The sequence below is a fragment of the Taudactylus pleione genome, unplaced genomic scaffold (genome assembly GCF_031769625.1).
Source record: "Taudactylus pleione unplaced genomic scaffold, aTauple2 ptg000219l, whole genome shotgun sequence".
In the NCBI taxonomy this organism is placed as follows: Eukaryota; Metazoa; Chordata; class Amphibia; order Anura; family Myobatrachidae; genus Taudactylus; species Taudactylus pleione.
Genome location: NW_028284621.1, coordinates 310,646 through 329,055, shown reverse-complemented (window position 1 = coordinate 329,055; position 18,410 = coordinate 310,646). Strand labels below are relative to the sequence as shown.

Genomic DNA, 18,410 nt, shown 5'->3' with positions numbered 1-18,410 from the left:
ATTTTAATATTTCTTTTGCTGTGGAACTACAGGTACCAGCAGGCCCGTATTGCTCCACATGTTGGTACTTGTGGTTCTCCAAGTACCAGCTTGCGGAGGAGGCTTGCTGGGAACTGTAATTCCACAGCAAAAGTCAATATTTTTAACTCTTTACTCACATCACACTATTCACAATCAACCCGGCACCCACCGGCCAGAGATGCCGGGGATAGCCCCGGGCTATCTGCCTGGGCCTGGGGTGGCCTGGAGTGGGAGTTCCCTATATTGGGGGGGTCACCAGCTCCTCAGAGATCCCCAGCCAGGGCTGACTAGCGGTCAGGGGTGATGCTTCGGCTGGGGGGCCCGGTAATTGGGCTCGCCTGGCTGTAGAATAACTCCCCCCCCCAGGGTCCGGTACTGGTCCTGGATAATACAGGGGGACCCTACACATTTTTTCTCCCTGTATTTCCAGAACCAGGTCTGGCTCAGAGCCCAGTGCTGGTTGCGCTGAATACAGGGGACCCCCACATCATTTGTCCCCCATATTTTGGCAACCAGGACTGGTTCTGAATAGCCCAGTGCTGGTTGTGCTTAAAGCGGGGGACCCCTACGTTGTGTCCCCTGTATTTAGCACCACCGACTGGGTCTGCAAAGCCTGGTGGGGGGTGGGGGAATGCCATGTTTAAAAAAATAATGTAACACTAATTTTTTTTAAACACAGCAGAACAGATGGAACTCAGTGAGCCCATCCGTGCATCTGTGTTTATATTTATCACACACAGATGCAGGCATCACGGATCTCCCTGATCCGTGCATGCTGCATCTGTCTGCCGCCTGCACCGCTGCCGCGTCCCGCAGCCCTCACCGGCGACCACACACTGCCACTAATCTGTCTGCTGCTACAACTCCGCCCCTCCCCACCCGGCTGCAGCTAACGGCTGGTTCTTTCCCCCGGATCCCGGCCCCTGCTACCGCCCACACTGGCAAGCCATCTTGCTGCACCCAAATGTAGACACAGTGAGTACACCTGCTGAAGGCACCTACTGAGGCTACGCAACAAATTGAAGCTTCATATCTCTATAATGGCGCAATTGTGAGGTAATAGTTTAAAAACTGTAACTTTCTCATCTACTTTGAACCTCAAAAGGCCCTACCCTGGAAAAAGAGATACTTAATAAAACAAACCCCAAGTCTAAATTCGCCCTCTACCCAAGTTATGCCTTCCCAAAAATCCCCCACAGAGAACAGCAGAAAGTGGTACTGACTGAGGCCCTGATTCAGAGCCGGACGCTATTTGCGCTCGCTCCTTCATTAAAAAGGGGTGGCTATTCAAATGAACCATTCGCACTTTGCGGTCTGTTCACGCCTCTATGTCTGAACGAGCGAACAAAACTTGCGGTCATAATTTTGAAAAAGACGCCCCCCTGGCCGCTCGCACCATACGTCATGTCCGCTATTTAATAGATTAATCGAGTACATCGAACAGCGTATGAACTGCTCGCTATTCTTGTGGTTGGTTTTTCCTACTGCATTCATGCGAGCAGTTCTGACTATAAATCAACCAAGTGACGTGGTCAATGACGCTGCTGTATTAATTATGCACACCCATAAAACGCCCGTTTTGACCTTTAAGCACGCCTGCGTTCTGTTCTCCACTACCCGTTTTCAAGCACCTTCCCCTGTTACCACCCACATACGCCTCCTCCTGTCACTCAAAAATAGCAGGCATTCGCTATATAGCGAACAAACGATTTTCGGCCACACTGACTGGTTCGCGCATACATATTAAAATCGGTACGCATGCGCAGATGTGCGAACATCGCTCATAACGAACGAGCGGCCGCTTACGAGCGGCTCTGAATGAGGGCCAGAGAGTGTCAGAAAAAACTGACAGCTGGAGCTTTAGATTACTCCCAAATCCTCATTTTTAATTTTTTTTTGCCTGAAATTTGGCATGCAGCATCGAGCGACAGTTCTACCCACCCGTGCCAAATTTTAGCTCAGTAGCTATTGAGGTGTAGCCTCTTGAGCACCATGCCGCCCCCCCCTCCGGAATTCTCTATGGAGTTTTCAGGTTTTTTTTATTCAGCCTTAATATAAGGGCACGACTGTGCCTTTATTATATACAGTATATATATATATATATATATATCATAAATTCAAACTAAAACATTACTATATTACTATAAGGGGTATATTTACTAAAGGGGCACATCCACTAGGCGATATTAATGAGCGATTGCACGATTGCAACATCGTAATCGTGCAATCGCATATTAATTTTGCACAAGTCGTGCACTATAATGTTGGAAATGACCAGCGATGCGCACTCCCGCTGGTCATTTCCAACATCAATCAACGCCCGAACATGTCGGTCAATCCGCCGATAACGACAGATTGGCCATGTTCGGGGATGATGGAGGGTGCTACACTGAACGACTGATCATTCAGTGTAGGCACTGCAGGGGATGGGGGAACAACGGTAAGATTACGATGTTGTAATCGTACTGTCTTTCCCTAGTCGGCAGGTTGATGAGCACCTTATAGGTTGATTTTAATCGATTTTGATCGATTTAAAATCAGTAAAAATCGATCAACATCGATGTTGTGTTCCTGGGGCAAAATCACACGTTTACTAACAGACTATTTTTTTATTTATTTTTTAAGTATGAGTAAATGTGTGATACAGCCCCAGAAACACATTGATGTTGATCAATTTTCATCAATTTGAAATCGATCCCTATCGACCTATAGTAAATATACCCCTCAGCGTTAACAATCTCTGTTTGTGAAGTCTCCATCTCTCCCCCACTGCTCCACTGTTTCATTTGTATTAAATAATAGAGGACACAGGGAGCTGGGGTTCCGTGCTGTCAATATAATGAGAAACGTGGAAGTTTAAACATTGACGTATAGGATCCATTGAGATGGTGTATAATGAGCCGGCTCTCTGCCGTCTCTGGATGTAGATATATGAATACATTACAGCTGTCGCTGTGCCACCGCCCACGGTAGTGAATCATACAATAGATTATTCTCTGTACGTGTGGGCACTAGGATACACCTCGTGGTACGTGTGTGGGATTAAGAGCTGCGACCTGAATGTATAGTTCCGCATAGCATTGGACCTTTCACATGAAATTGACATACAAATCTAATGACATGTTTTATTAAAGCCTTTTCTATAACAGATGCTATGGTAGTGAATTATTCTGCTATAATGGCAGCAATCATGTTATCTTAGATGCAATATAATACAGTGACGTTGATCTCTCCGTAGGGGTTGCCGGGAGAAATAGGATTTCCTGGAAAGCCGGGGAAGATGGGACCTCCTGTAAGTACAACACAGATGCGGAATTATTGCTTGTTGCAGTCTAATTACCTTATAGATTATACCTCATGTAAAAGATATCTCTTTATTACATTTTAGGGTAGTATGTATTATTAACACAATCTATCTGAAAGTGCTTAGTGCTCTATATTGCTTTCCTATTTGCTCTTTCACTATTACACTTTAATTTACAGTGTAGCGTTGTACATGTTTTACACATTTTTTGGTTTTGATTGGTTTTCCTTTCTCGGTTTTGAAAAATACTTACCTTGGGGGAGATGTATCAAACTTTCGAAAGATAAAGTGGAGACGTTCCCCATAGCAACCAATCAACTTCTAACTGTCGGTTCATAGACTGTGCTAGATAAATGACAGATGGAAGCTGGTTGCTATGGGCAACATCTCCAGTTTATATCTCCCCTCCAATGTTATACAGTACTGTCATTTGCCAATAGACTTTGCCCAGCAGGCCTTTTGTAATGAGATTATAGAGCAGTATTCAAATTATAATGGACAGGGATCCCTTACTCACCTGCCTATTATACCAAAGGTTTACAGTAAAAAAACAAACAATAATGTTCCAATAAAAATAATACAAATCTGTAAATTAACTAATACTAACCCCCTAAAATATATCCAATGGTGAGACAACATGTTGCTTCCTTATAAGACTTCTGAACCACACTGATAGTATATATAAAATACTGTTAATAAATAAATAATAGGGGGTAAATTAACTATGCGGTGCTCTACAAAGTTGCAGCGACTTTGCCAGTTTAAGGCAGTGAATCTATTGGGGCTATGATATTAAGGGGTTTTTGTATTAACAGTGAAAAGCTTGGAGAAGTGGACCAGTGAAGTTGCCCATAGCAACCAATCAGCTCCTACCTATTATTTTATAGAATGTACTTGATAAATGCTACTACAAAGCTAATTGGTTGCTATGGGCAACTTCTCCACAGATCAACTTCTCCACACTTTTCACTGCTTGATATATAAACCCCTAAATAAAAACACAACTAGTTTTTGGTTTAAATAAAGTGGCCGAAGGCTTCCGGTCCCTCTGCTTGCCTGTATCCTTGCCCAGTGTCTGCCATGCATCCGATCACTGCTGCTCGGTCAGCATAACAGTACCCCCCACCCAGCGGCTGCAGCCGCTGGGAAAAGGTAAAGTAGCTCCCCTTCACCCCCTAAAGTGGTGCCTAAACCTGGTGCCTGAAGCCACTGTAAGATGGAAAGTCGTGATGGTCCCGATGTTCCGATGGTGGTGATCCGATGTTTCAAAAACCAATAATTTTTTTACAATATTAAAAAAAAAATTTTTTTTTAATTAAATCATTTTGGATAAGTTGAAAAAAAAAAAAAAAGCTTTTATAAAAAAAATATCATCACAATAATGGGTCAATTTTTTCATGTCTCTCATTTGATTAATACTAATAAATATTTGTTTTATTTATTAATATGTGAATGGGTCTCTGGGGTGGCATAGTCATAACATATAATTCACAATAGTTCTGTGGCAGTGAAACGCGTCATCCATGCATTTCCCAGAACACTTCATCAGGGGGAGGGTGCCCTACTGAATCTAGGATCTTGTGAGAGCTGCCTGAAATTTGTTAGTCTCCCGGACATACCGGAAAGTAAGCAACAGACCAAGGCATACTGTGGTGCTTATTGGGAACAATTTGTAAATTACCTCCAGAGTACTGTACATAATATTCATAACATGAATAAATGTTCCAAAAATCCTGAAGCACTTTTTTTTAAAATTTTCAAAAATTGTAGAACTATAACTTTATCATTAATGTTCACGCTGCTAATTAATATCCAGCATGCTGGGTTAGTCTCTTGGTATCTGCTGGCAGTTGGCAGCTTAGTTAAAAAAAAAAATAACAACGTTTTATAGCTTTTTAATTGTATAAAATACTTTTAAGCTGTTATATTTAATGTATCTATCTAGGGAGCGCCTGGAAAGGAAGGAACAGATGGGCTGGATGGAAAACCTGGTTCAAAGGTAATTTTTATGCATGGTTATAGATAAACCAAATAAATAAAAAAAATAAGACCATAGGAATAATTCCTATTTTTTTTTAAAGAAAATTATTTTTTTGTCATGCTCATATTATATTAAGTCCAGCTTCTTAGTTGCCGAAACTGGTGGGGAAAGTTGTCCTACACTTTGCAAATGAAGTAAGATTATGCGATTGTTTTACTTTAATTTCAAGCCGGCTCCGTTAACTTTGAAAACTAGTTTGAAGTTATTAAAAAGTTTATTTTTTTTGTTTCTCATTCACTGTTTAAGCAAATCAGTCTTTCAGCAAAGGCCACTCTGCAACGCCCTGATGAATTCTAAAAAAAAAAATGACAAATTTTTATTCCATCAAATAAAACTTTTCATCAAAGTGGAGAATTGGCCAGTCCAGCTTTACATCGGATATACCAGCAGCATAGAAAATGTAATACTGGTATTGTACAAGGAGGAGAGATTGGCAGGGTAACAATCTACCACTGCCCAAACAGAAACGTTCAAAGAAACGAGAAATGAGCCCCGTGCTTCTAGCAGATCCATCCGATGAGTAGCTTCCTCCCTTTTGAATCACTGTGTGCAGATTTTTGATAGGAATGTGCAGAAGATAGCAATAACTCTAGCGCAGTGCCGTAATCTTTATTTTCATCTGTACATGCACGGGTGCCGGCAACGCCATATTTCCAGTGGTTTCTCCAAGCACCATATTTCCAAAGGAATCCCCTGGAATAATGGTGTCAGCAACCTCAGAGTACTGTAAGTCATTGCAGTGGGTGCAGGGAATAGTGCACTAGGTGGCTCCTTGACTCAAGGTTCCGTGTGCACCCATTATAGTTTGAACCCTCTAGCGTCACTTTTATGTAACAACACCAGTATGCTGTAGTTTGATATTACATTTATATTCGGTCACTAACTAGTTCTTTGACCTTAAACTGATCTTCCTGTGGTCCAGCAGCTGTGGAGGGAGGGGGGACAATATTGCAGCTATTCCCATCGCACTCTTGCAGTTATAGTTATGGTGACTCTTACACTCTGCGTCCTAATTTTAGCCGCCACCATTCACTAGAGCACAGGTTCTCAAACTCGGTCCTCAGGACCCCAAACAGTGCTTGTTTTCCAGGTCTCCTCACAGAATCGCAAGTGAAATAATTAGCTCCACCTGTGAATCTTGTAAAATGTGTCAGTGAGTAATGAGTACACCTGTGCAGCTGCTGGGTGACATGCAAAACATGACCTGTGTGGGGTCCTGAGGACCGAGTTTGAGAACCACAGCGCTAGAGGCATAGTTGCTCCGCATCTGGACTTCTCATGGCTCAGTATTTGTTTATTCAATAAGCTTATACTGTAATACACGTTATTACTTTTTGCTTATTTTTGTTATTGTACCCTATATGTGGATACCTTTTCCCTATATAATGCATAACTGTAAAACGATAAAAATCAGGCTCTTCAGAGTATCCCTGTGTACAGCAGAAAAGACGTGAACGGGCTGAAGCCCAGGTAGACACGCGCCAGTTCATGTAGCGTAAAATACATAAAATAGTTGTGCACATGCCCATAAAACAAGCGGCAGGCACGTACGCCTAAGCAGATTTGCCACATTCTGACACCTGTGCCCTATTGAGACTGGAGAGACAGGACGGGAGGCTTTAATATAAAGAGGGGTATTCAATATGAAACGTTAACTTCGCTAGCGAGGTTTTCGCCGCACATCGGAGGTTTTTTACGGTGAAAAAGTTTTGCGCGCGCTCCCGATATCCCCGTATTCAATATGAAATCGTCGAAAACGACACCCGGCGAAACTGAAATCAGCGATAACTTCGCTGATTTTCGGGAAAAAGACCCTAACACCCCCAAAAAGTTGTTTTGACATGGGGGATCACTCTCGATACCCCCGATTAGCCCTTCTGAAATTTTTGGGGGTCTTTAAACGGGCTAAATAGCTGATATTTGGGGGATTTAGGAAGGTGATGAAGAATAGTATTTATAAGTTTTTTTAGCTGAAAATAAGTAGTCCCAGCAAATTTGGGGTACTTGAAAATGGGGGTGAGCATATTTAAAAGTTGCTAAAGTGAAGTTTTAAAAAATGTGAAAAATCCACCTGCTGCAAACACCTGCAATGATAAAAACACCTGGGCCATACTTGGGGAGCCCCCTAGATTGTAGTTCGCTAGTTTTTAACTTTGTACCCCCACATTTTTTTTTTCGCCCTCAAAATGAAAGTGCTTTTTTTGGGGTCCTCTGAGGTATTTTTTTTTTAATTTTTGACACAGTTTACCTTTGGGGGACTGTCTGAAGGGTGCAGGGTGGTTTCCGAAATGTTGCACCCCAAAACCCCAATTCTGCATATTTTTTCGCCACCCATTCCTTGGTGACACTTTTTCGCAGGGTCGAATGCAAGATACTTTTCGCACCGGCGAAAAGTCTTCAAATTGAATACGGTGTAAAAGTAAAACCGACGAAAATGACGTCATCCGAGCAAAAACCTCCCAGAAACTGAGTTTTCGCTCCATATTGAATACCCCTGTTAATGGAGACCCTCGAGAAACACATGTAATCCTGTCAAAGCTGGGTCAATTGCAATTGCCCAGAGTGTAGGCACAAATGCAGGTGGATGAAACGGACGGTCGCCATTACTCGCTAACATTGGCTGATTGCAGAGTCACTTCTGAAGCTCATACTGTAGGTGCTTTTTTTTTGTACTGGTTGTACCTATATTATATATCATTTTGTGAGCATATTTTAGCAATTGTTTTTCTTTTTAAATTTGTACGCGAGAAGCTGAGTTGTACCTGCAGCATATGGGAAGTTTTGTTTATTTTTTACACATAATAGTCAGACCTGGCAAAATTTTGGAGTCCGGAATTGGGACGGGGAGCGTGACCGGTGCTCAGCGGTGCATTTCCGCACCATAGCGGGGGGGTGGCCACACCTGTGATTGCCGTTTTTAGCACACAAAAACAAGATTGTAGTGGAGTTTTTGCAACTTTGCATTTGCACGTATTTGGAGTTTTTTTTAGTGAGTGTGTTTTATATCTACGATTTCGATTTAGGAAGGAATGCATTTACACTAAGCTTCAGCCTAGTTGTGTATAAGAAAAATATAAAATAAATTGACACAGATTTATAACATATACATTGTACCCTGTTAAGCTTTATAATGTGATACCTGTATTCTCATTCTAAACAAAAAAAAATATTTGTGTACTTTTTAAATTGTAATGTGCCCTGTTTAGCCAACAATAATTCTTACATTCTCGCTAATCGCAGGGTGAACAAGCAGAACGAGGCTTGGATGGGATTCCTGGACAAACTGGTCCAAGGGTAATATATGTATTTGTATAGAGTATATGGTACATGTGATTTATATTGTTATATCCACTGTAACTGGATGACTAGTAATTATTATGTTTGGTCTGTTATGATACACCTGAATTAATTGCATAAACCCTCTAGAAACACACTACATAGGTCTTCTGCTTAAAACAAACACCCCTTTCCCATTGAGAGAGATGCTCTCACCAGTACTGAGATAATAAACTCAGTGATTGTTGTGTAACAGTCAAATGGCCCCTGAAGAAGCTGTCTAATGACAGGGAAACGCGTTAGCCACTACAGCAGTGTTGCCAAGGGTGAATCCCCTGTTGCTTTCTTTTGCCATTTGGACAATTTTATTTGGAATATCTGGTATTCGGCAATTACAAGGTTAGTACACCCTAAAATTCTGGGAAAGCTCTATCCAGCCCCACCTGCACCAAGCTGCAATCCAAGACACAGACTGCTGGTAACTTTATGGACATGGTTTATCCTGCATTAAGTTGCATTTGAAATACCCTCACTACTGAGAAAAATCCCAGTGGACTCTGGTAAATATAATTTGTAGCTGATTGTGGCCATTTGACTTTTTCACAACAATCACTAAGGTAATATTACCAAGAAGCAACAATACAGATACAATATAGATCATCTTCCCACCCTCTTCCACTACCTCACTTCCCACAATTTCATTATCTATTGATGGCACAACTATCTCCCAAAGTGCGCTGTCTTTCACCTAAAAACTATCTCCAGAATTAGACCCTTCCTCACTCAGGATGCCACTAAAACCCTCATCCACTCACTGGTCATCTCCAGATTGGACAACTGTAACCTTCTTGTAACTGGCCTCCCAGTCTCGCACGTCTCTCCACTACAATCGGTTCTCAATGCTGCTTCTCGGCTCATCTTCCTCTCCAGACGTTCTACGTCTGCTTCCCCTCTCCTTCAAGCCCTACACTGGCTCCCCTTCCCCTTCAGATGCCAATTCAAGGTTCTTACACTCGCCTACAAAACCCTCACCAAATCCTCTCCCACATACATTTCTGACCTTCTCTCCCTTCACACTCCCGCCCGTCCACTTCGCTCAACTAATGCATGCCACCTCTCTTGCCAACTGATTACTTCCTCCCACTCCCGCATCCAAGATTTTGCCCGTTCTGCTCCCTACTTTGGGAATGCTCTCCCTCTCCCTATCAGACTCTCCACCTCACTGCAGATCTTCAAATGGGCTCTCAAGACCCACTACTTCATCAAGGCCTTCCAGCACTCATCCTAACCCACCTCATGCTCCTTCCTCCCTATCTTCCCCTTCTGTGTCACGCCTGTCTGTCTGCCCCTCCCCTTCTGTGTCACGCCTGTCTGTCTGCCCCTCCCTTTCTGTGTCACGCCTGTCTGTCTGCCCCTCCCTTTCTGTGTCACGCCTGTCTGTCTGCCCCTCCCCTTCTGTGTCACGCCTGTCTGTCTGCCCCTCCCCTTCTGTGTCACGCCTGTCTGCCCCTCCCCTTCTGTGTCACGCCTGTCTGTCTGCCCCTCCCCTTCTGTGTCACGCCTGTCTGTCTGCCCCTCCCCTTCTGTGTCATGCCTGTCTGTCTGCCCCTCCCTTTCTGTGTCACGCCTGTCTGTCTGCCCCTCCCCTTCTGTGTCATGCCTGTCTGTCTGCCCCTCCCCTTCTGTGTCATGCCTGTCTGTCTGCCCCTCCCCTTCTGTGTCATGCCTGTCTGTCTGCCCCTCCCCTTCTGTGTCACGCCTGTCTGTCTGCCCCTCCCTTTAGAATGTAAGCTCTCACAAGCAGGGACCTCTTCCCTCATGTGCTTCTCTTTACATTTTCTTCTACTCTTTACTCCCCATAATGGCACCTAACACGGGACTGATAACTCCCGGCTGCTTACTGTGAGTGCTTTAATCGCTATTGCAGCAATGTATATAAATCGTGTCCTTGTCCTGCACTGTAATGTACTGTAAGTTACTTGTTTCTTGTTCACTTATTAGTTCTATGTACAATGTAAGGGGTGCTGTGGAACACTTGTGGTGCCATATTAATAAAGGATAATAATAATAATAATAACAATTTATTATTGTTCTGGCAACCAACTGTTGAAAATGTCCGTTCCCACAATATAAGCAATTGCAATGAATTGTTTATGCTATTATGTTTTAATGTATTTTAGTTTGTGATGTCATTTGTTTTAGATATATAAGAATAAATTGTCTATAATTTTATATTGCAAAAGCCACACGGCTCTTTTAGTATGTTATATGTGTAATACATATATTTTTCCATATATGGTATTGAGATTGATTTTTCTATAAGGTTTAAAGAAAGGTTATATCGTAAAGCGCCGCTCACTTACCTTTTATTTAGTATATTTATGTAACTGCTGATGGCTGCTTTTTGTTTATTAAAGTAACTTCTATTGTGCCAAAACGTCTTACTGTCATAATGTCATTAACCAGCAGAGGGCAGCAAACATCATGCTTTTGTCCTGTCTGATACTATTCCTGTTGTTATTTTTTTGTATTACTATTCTTATTAGTATACTGTAAGTTCCATGTGGCATTCCAATTTACAGTGATTTGCTCATTATATGTGCACTTTTTTTTTACAGGGACAACCTGGTGAGCAAGGCCTGGCCGGCCCACCTGGAGTAAAGGTAAAATAAAAGGCTTTCTTTCTCCCAGTTCATACAGTATATATATATTTCCTGATCACTGACTGCGTACTGGGGCTCTGTTCTGCAGAACACTACACAATACACATATATACAACATCTACTGTCACTAACCCGATGTACAGTATTTCAAATAATATATACATAAAATTGACCTTAGTAAGCAACATTTCCCATTGCCATAATGCTGTCACTGCTTCCCTTAGACTGATGTCCAATATGATATAGTTAGTGGTTATGGCCCTGGATAGGCCCATTGGTTATTACCATCGATATCACACAAACCATCTATGGCTAACCATCGATGGTTTGCACCCCCTTGATGGTCATCTCTGCTGTGGGCATGCCGGGCTGCGGGCCAATCATCAATGGCAAGAGTAGTTGACACCGGCCAGCAACCATCAATGTTTTGAAAACATCGATGGCCATCCCTAATTTGCACCTGCCTCTGGGGTCTGAGCAATATGTAAAAGCTGGTTTAAAAACACAGGAACCAACTGTCCCTATTCTTCTCCAGGACCAGCACAGTCTTGGAGCAAATTCCAGGCCTTTTCTAATTCTTTGATATCATAAATCTGAACTAGTACAGCTCCTGCCTGCAAGAAGATACTTCACCTCCTGTGGCAATTTCTTTACTTAAATAGAAAGGGGCTGATGTTTGTCTTAGTTTGTCGCTGGGTCTTCTGAATAATTCATTGTAACATATCTCTTAAAACATCATCAGTGGGTTACCGCAGGCCCTAACTCCGGAGATAATCATTTTGGATTTGCGCTGGAAATCTGGGTCCCAGACGCGCCCATTTGCCGATGAAGCTGTTAATTAACCCCTTCCTCTCCTGGCCTGTATTGCTGGACACCGATTACATTTCATCTGTTAAATTGCTGTGATAAGTGATTTTTTTTAAATATATATTTGCTGCAATTACAAATCAGCCGCAATCATAGTTGTGCGGATAAATAGGCCCCTTAGTCACTATCAATAGTATTTATATATATATATATTATCAGAAAACTGCTGCGTTACTAGAGACCTTACAGTGTTATTGTTCATTCACCGAATGCTGCGTTCAAAGCAAAATAACCAAAACCAAAACACGGGGGTCATCGGCAGCGCACATCTCTACACTTCTATTTTTTCCTCCAGTCATGTTTGGGTCCTTGGATTAGTCCTATTGTATATACATAATAAAATATTACACTAGAATCCAACAGTATTTTTAATTTGAAACAATCAATGATCAGTGTTCCCCAATTCATTTTGTCCCTGATTAAAATATCTCTAAAAAGATGTCGTTTTTTATATAGGACGGCGAACTGTGATAATATAATGAACAGAATATACTGAATAATATTGATATATCGATGATGCTTGTTATATCTACTGTACAAGATTGATAGCGCAATTTTGAACCAATAACATCTTCTTTTAGGGTGAAGCCGGACCCCCAGGGTTGTCAGGAGGAGATGGACGGAGAGGAGAGAGGGGAAATCAGGTACTGGGAGAGGTTTTCATTTTAAGAATTATTGTGACTTTTTTAGTGGAAGAAAATAGTCTGTAGCCGGCGCAGGGATCAATATCCGCCATGTAAGCTGTTTAGGGGCCACACCGCAGAGGGTGTAGTCAGTGATCTTTATAGGGCATTAATCTCATATTGGGAACGCCCAGCAGAGGGTGTAGTCAGTGATCATTATCCGGCATTAATGTCATATTGGGAACGCCCAGCAGAGGGTGTAGTCAGTGATCATTATCTGGCATTAATGTCATATTGGGAACGCCCAGCAGAGGGTGTAGTCAGTGATCATTATCTGGCATTAATGTTATATTGGGAGCGCCCAGCAGAGGGTGTAGTCTGTGATCATTATCTGGCAATAATGTCATATTGGGAACGCCCAGCAGAGCATGTAGTCAGTGATAATTATCCGGCATTAATGTCATATTGGGAACGCCCAGCAGAGGGTGTAGTCCGTGATCATTATCTGGCATTAATGTTATATAGGGAACGCCCAGCAGAGGGTGTAGTCTGTGATCATTATCTGGCAATAATGTCATTTTGGGAACGCCCAGCAGAGGGTGTAGTCTGTGATCATTATCTGGCAATAATGTCATATTGGGAACGCCCAGCAGAGGGTGTAGTCAGTGATCATTATCCGGCATTAATGTCATATTGGGAACGCCCAGCAGAGGGTGTAGTCAGTGATCATTATCTGGCATTAATGTTATATAGGGAACACCCAGCAGAGGGTGTAGTCTGTGATCATTATCTGGCAATAATGTCATTTTGGGAACGCCCAGCAGAGGGTGTAGTCTGTGATCATTATCTGGCATTAATGTTATATTGGGAACACCCAGCAGAGGGTGTAGTCAGTGATCATTATCCAGCATTAATGTCATATTGGGAACGCCCAGCAGAGGGTGTAGTCTGTGATCATTATCCGGCATTAATGTTATATTGGGAACGCCCAGCAGAGGGTGTAGTCAGTGATCATTATCCGGCATTAATGTTATATTGGGAACGCCCAGCAGAGGGTGTAGTCTGTGATCATTATCCGGCATTAATGTTATATTGGGAACGCCCAGCAGAGGGTGTAGTCAGTGATCATTATCCGGCATTAATGTTATATTGGGAACGCCCAGCAGAGGGTGTAGTCAGTGATCATTATCTGGCATTAATGTCATATTGGGAACGCCCAGCAGAGGGTGTAGTCAGTGATCATTATCCGGCATTAATGTCATATTGGGTACGCCCAGCAGAGAGTGTAGTCAGTGATCATTATCCGGCATTAATGTCATATTGGGAACGCCCAGCAGAGGGTGTAGTCTGTGATCATTATCTGGCATTAATGTCATATTGGGAACGCCCAGCAGAGAGTGTAGTCAGTGATTATTATCCGGCATTAATGTCATATTGGGAACGCCCAGCAGAGGGTGTAGTCTGTGATCATTATCTGGCAATAATGTCATATTGGGAACGCCCAGCAGAGGGTGTAGTTTGTGATCATTATCCGGCATTAATGTTATATTGGGAACGCCCAGCAGAGGGTGTAGTCAGTGATCATTATCCAGCATTAATGTCATATTGGGAATGCCCAGCAGAGGGTGTAGTCTGTGATTACTACCTGGCATTAATGTTATATTGGGAACGCCCAGCAGAGGGTGTAGTCAGTGATCATTATCTGGCAATAATGTTATATTGGAAACGCCCAGCGGAGGGTTTAGTCAGTGATCATTATCCATCATATTGGGAACGCCCAGCAAAGGATGTAGTCGGTGTTCATTATCTGGCAATAATGTCATATTGGGAACGCCCAGCAGAGGGTGTAGTCAGTGATCATTATCTGGCAATAATGTCATATTGGGAACGCCCAGCAGTGGGTGTAGTCGGTGATCATTATCCAGCATTAATGTTATATTGGGAACCCCCAGCAGAGGGTGTAGTCAATGATCATTATCTGGCATTAATGTCATATTGGGAACGCCCATCAGAGGGTGTAGTCAGTGATCATTACCCGGCATTAATGTTATATAGGGAACGCCCAGCAGAGGGTGAAGTCAGTGATCATTATCTGGCATTAATGTTATATTGGGAACACCCAGCAGAGGGTGTAGTCAGTGATCATTACCCGGAATTAATATTATATTGGGAACGCCCAGCAGAGGGTGTAGTCAGTGATCATTACCCGGCATTAATGTTATATTGGGAACGCCCAGCAGAGGGTGTAGTCAGTGATCATTATCTGGCATTAATGTCATATTGGGAACGCCCAGCAGAGGGTGTAGTCAGTGATCATTATCCGCCATTAATGTTATATTCGGAACGTCCAGCAGAGGGTGTAGTCAGTGATCATTATCTGGCATTAATGTTATATTGGGAACGCCCAGCAGAGGGTGTAGTCAGTGATCTTTATAGGGCATTAATGGCATATTGGGAACGCCCAGCAGAGGGTGTAGTCAGTGATCATTATCCGACATTAATGTCATATTGGGAACGCCCAGCAGAGGGTGTAGTCAGTGATCATTATCCGGCATTAATGGCATATTGGGAACGCCCAGCAGAGGGTGTAGTCAGTGATGATTATCCGGCATTAATGGCATATTGGGAACGCCCAGCAGAGGGTGTAGTCAGTGATCATTATCCGGCATTAATGGAATATTGGGAACGTCCAGCAGAGGGTGTAGTCAGTGATCATTATCTGGCATTAATGTTATATTGGGAACGCCCAGCAGAGGGTGTAGTCAGTGATCTTTATAGGGCATTAATGGCATATTGGGAACGCCCAGCAGAGGGTGTAGTCAGTGATCATTATCCGACATTAATGTCATATTGGGAACGCCCAGCAGAGGGTGTAGTCAGTGATCATTATCCGGCATTAATGGCATATTGGGAACGCCCAGCAGAGGGTGTAGTCAGTGATGATTATCCGGCATTAATGGCATATTGGGAACGCCCAGCAGAGGGTGTAGTCAGTGATCATTATCCGGCATTAATGGCATATTGGGAACGCCCAGCAGAGGGTGTAGTCAGTGATCATTATCCGGCATTAATGTTATATTGGGAACGCCCAGCAGAGGGTGTAGTCAGTGATCATTATCCAGCATTATTGTTATATTGGGAATGCCCAGCAGAGTATGGTTACAGTTAGTGTTTTGGACAAAGCAATGTAAAAATGTGGTGTTTCATTTTTAAAGGGAGAAAAAGGAACAATCGGACCATCAGGACCTAAAGGAGATAAAGGTGACGGGGTATGTAATCATGACCGAGCAATGATTATAGCGTGTTATAGTGGAATATCACAAATGTTGTCATAGGCGCTGATTAAGCACAGGACAAAGCCGCACACAAGCAGTTTTGCAATTCCGTCCTTGCAAATATACAAATGCAGCAAGAAGTGTCTGATACCCCCCCACCCCCCCCGCTGTATTAGTGATCCCAGCACTGCGACCTACATCGCAGCCTGGGAACCTGGGATAACTATTGCAACCATCGGCCACGAGTAAGCTTCAGCTTGTGCAGGCTGGCCGGCTCGTGAGGCCAAGAAACTGCGTCTGTGGACACAGATCCTGACTCCTGGCATTGCTGAATCAGGCCCATCGTCTTCTCTGATGTGACGGTAGTACCCCCAGAGGCCCCTGGTCTGCTTATCTTCTGAGAGGATAAGGGAAGCAGATCATTGGGGCCTCTCCAAATTGTATTATGACTGTTATGCCCCAGATGATCCCTTTTGTTTTGTAGTTTTTTTTTTTGAAGATTTTAGTTTTGGGTGCAGAGCATAACAAAGACACAGGGGCCTATTTACTAAGCCTTGGAAGGAGATAAAGCACCAGCCAACCAGCTCCTAACTGTCATATTTCAAACACAGCCTGTGACATGGCAGTTAGGAGCTGATTGGCTGGTACCTTGTCTCCGTTCACTTTATCTCCTTGGGTGCAGGGTGTGCGGGGAACACGGGCCTCTGTGTCCAGGGGGGGCCCGCACCACACACCCTGCACCCATATTATACTTACCTCTCCGGAGTCCAACATCTCCTGGTGGCCCGGTCTCTGCGCTGTAAAAAACGGCTGGAAGATGGCCACCGCAGCCATTTTCCCATCGTTTGCACGTGCGCAGTACAAGGAAAATGGCCACCGCGCCCATTTTCCCGGTGACCTGCGCATGCGCTATAGACTCTGGGCACACTCTAGTGCCCAGAGTCTATAAATGCGGCGTTGGGCGCGAATCACCCAGTGTGCTGCCGACCGCCGGGGCGGAGAGGAGGGGGGCCTGTGACGGGGATTGCACATGGGCCCCCTCCTCTCTAGTAACGCCCCTGAGCAGACGATCACTATTATTCCCATCCCAACTTTATCCTGTCTTCTATTATTTATTTTTCTCCATGACACTTTCATTTGGCCACCTGATTCATCTCCCCCATCGCCTTTCCCAGCTGCAGAATAGGTCATTACACCCTAACCTTCCTCACATGCTTTTGTTTTTAAATGGTTTTTGTCACTGGTGTGTAGCGTATTGCAATGAGCCGATATTCACATTATCACCGCAGTTTATGTTGTAGTTTGATCATTTGTAGGTGAACAGTGGACCTCATTCAGAGCCGCTCGTAAGCGGCCGCTCGTTCGTTATGAGCGATGTTCGCACATCTGCGCATACGTACGGATTGTAATACGCATGCGCGAACCAGTCAGTGCGGTCGAAAATCGTTTGTTCGCTAAATAGCGAATGCCTGCTATTTTGAGTGACAGGAGGAGGCGTATGTGGGTGGTAACAGGGGAAGGTGCTTGAAAACGGGGAGTGGAGATCAGAACGCAGGCGTGCTTAAAGGTCAAAACGGGCGTTTTAAGGGTGTGCATAATTAAAACAGCAGCATCATTGACCACGTCACTTGGTTGTTTTATAGTCACAACTGCTTGCAAGATAGCGGTAGGAAAAACCAACCACAAGAATAGCGAGCAGTTCATACGCTGTTTGATGTACTCGATTAATCTATTAAATAGCGGACATGACGTAAGGTGCGAGCGGCCAGGGGGCGTATTTTTCAAAATTACGACCGCAAGTTTTGTTCTCTCGTTCAGACATAGAGGCGTGCACAGACCGCAAAGAGCGAACGGTTCATTTGAATAGCCACCCCTTTTTTCTGAACGAGCGAGCGCAAATAGCGTCCGGTTCTAAATCAGGGCCAGTGTTTTGTGGACTATCTAAGTATTTGATTGAAACCTTTGTTTTTTTTGTTAATCAGGGATCGGTTGGACCGCCTGGTTTACCAGGTACACCGGGAAAAGTAAGTAATAGTCCCACGTGGATTTTAAGTTCCTCCATGAAAAAACTGATTACCCTGTGAGTAGAACCATGCTGGGGGGCAAACAAGTCGATTCGATGTAAAGTACCGAGACCCCTGTGTACACAGCTTGTAGATGGTGTATAATCTGGTGCCCCGAAATTTTGAGCTCCCTGTGATGCCATTTGTGGAAAGGGCCACAGCTTACAGTACATTGTAATTTAATTATTGTTTTTTTAAAATCAGCCGTGAAAAGCTTATACTTTACTAATTACTATAGCGCTTGTGTAGTTTTTACCGCACTAGTTTTATTTATTAG

At 43.5% G+C, this 18,410-nt stretch overlaps 1 protein-coding gene across 1 annotated transcript in view; it reads left to right on the top strand.

Annotated features, from left to right (window-relative positions):
* Positions 1-18,410, top strand: part of COL22A1 (collagen type XXII alpha 1 chain) — a 442,369-nt gene that overhangs the window by 264,507 nt on the left and 159,452 nt on the right. Inside the window, exons 26-32 of the mRNA XM_088478826.1 lie at positions 3,260-3,313; positions 5,271-5,324; positions 8,607-8,660; positions 11,261-11,305; positions 12,754-12,816; positions 16,011-16,064; positions 18,053-18,094. Of these exons, the coding sequence (XP_088334952.1) occupies positions 3,260-3,313; positions 5,271-5,324; positions 8,607-8,660; positions 11,261-11,305; positions 12,754-12,816; positions 16,011-16,064; positions 18,053-18,094 (366 nt within the window). The remainder of the gene's footprint in view (positions 1-3,259; positions 3,314-5,270; positions 5,325-8,606; positions 8,661-11,260; positions 11,306-12,753; positions 12,817-16,010; positions 16,065-18,052; positions 18,095-18,410) is intronic.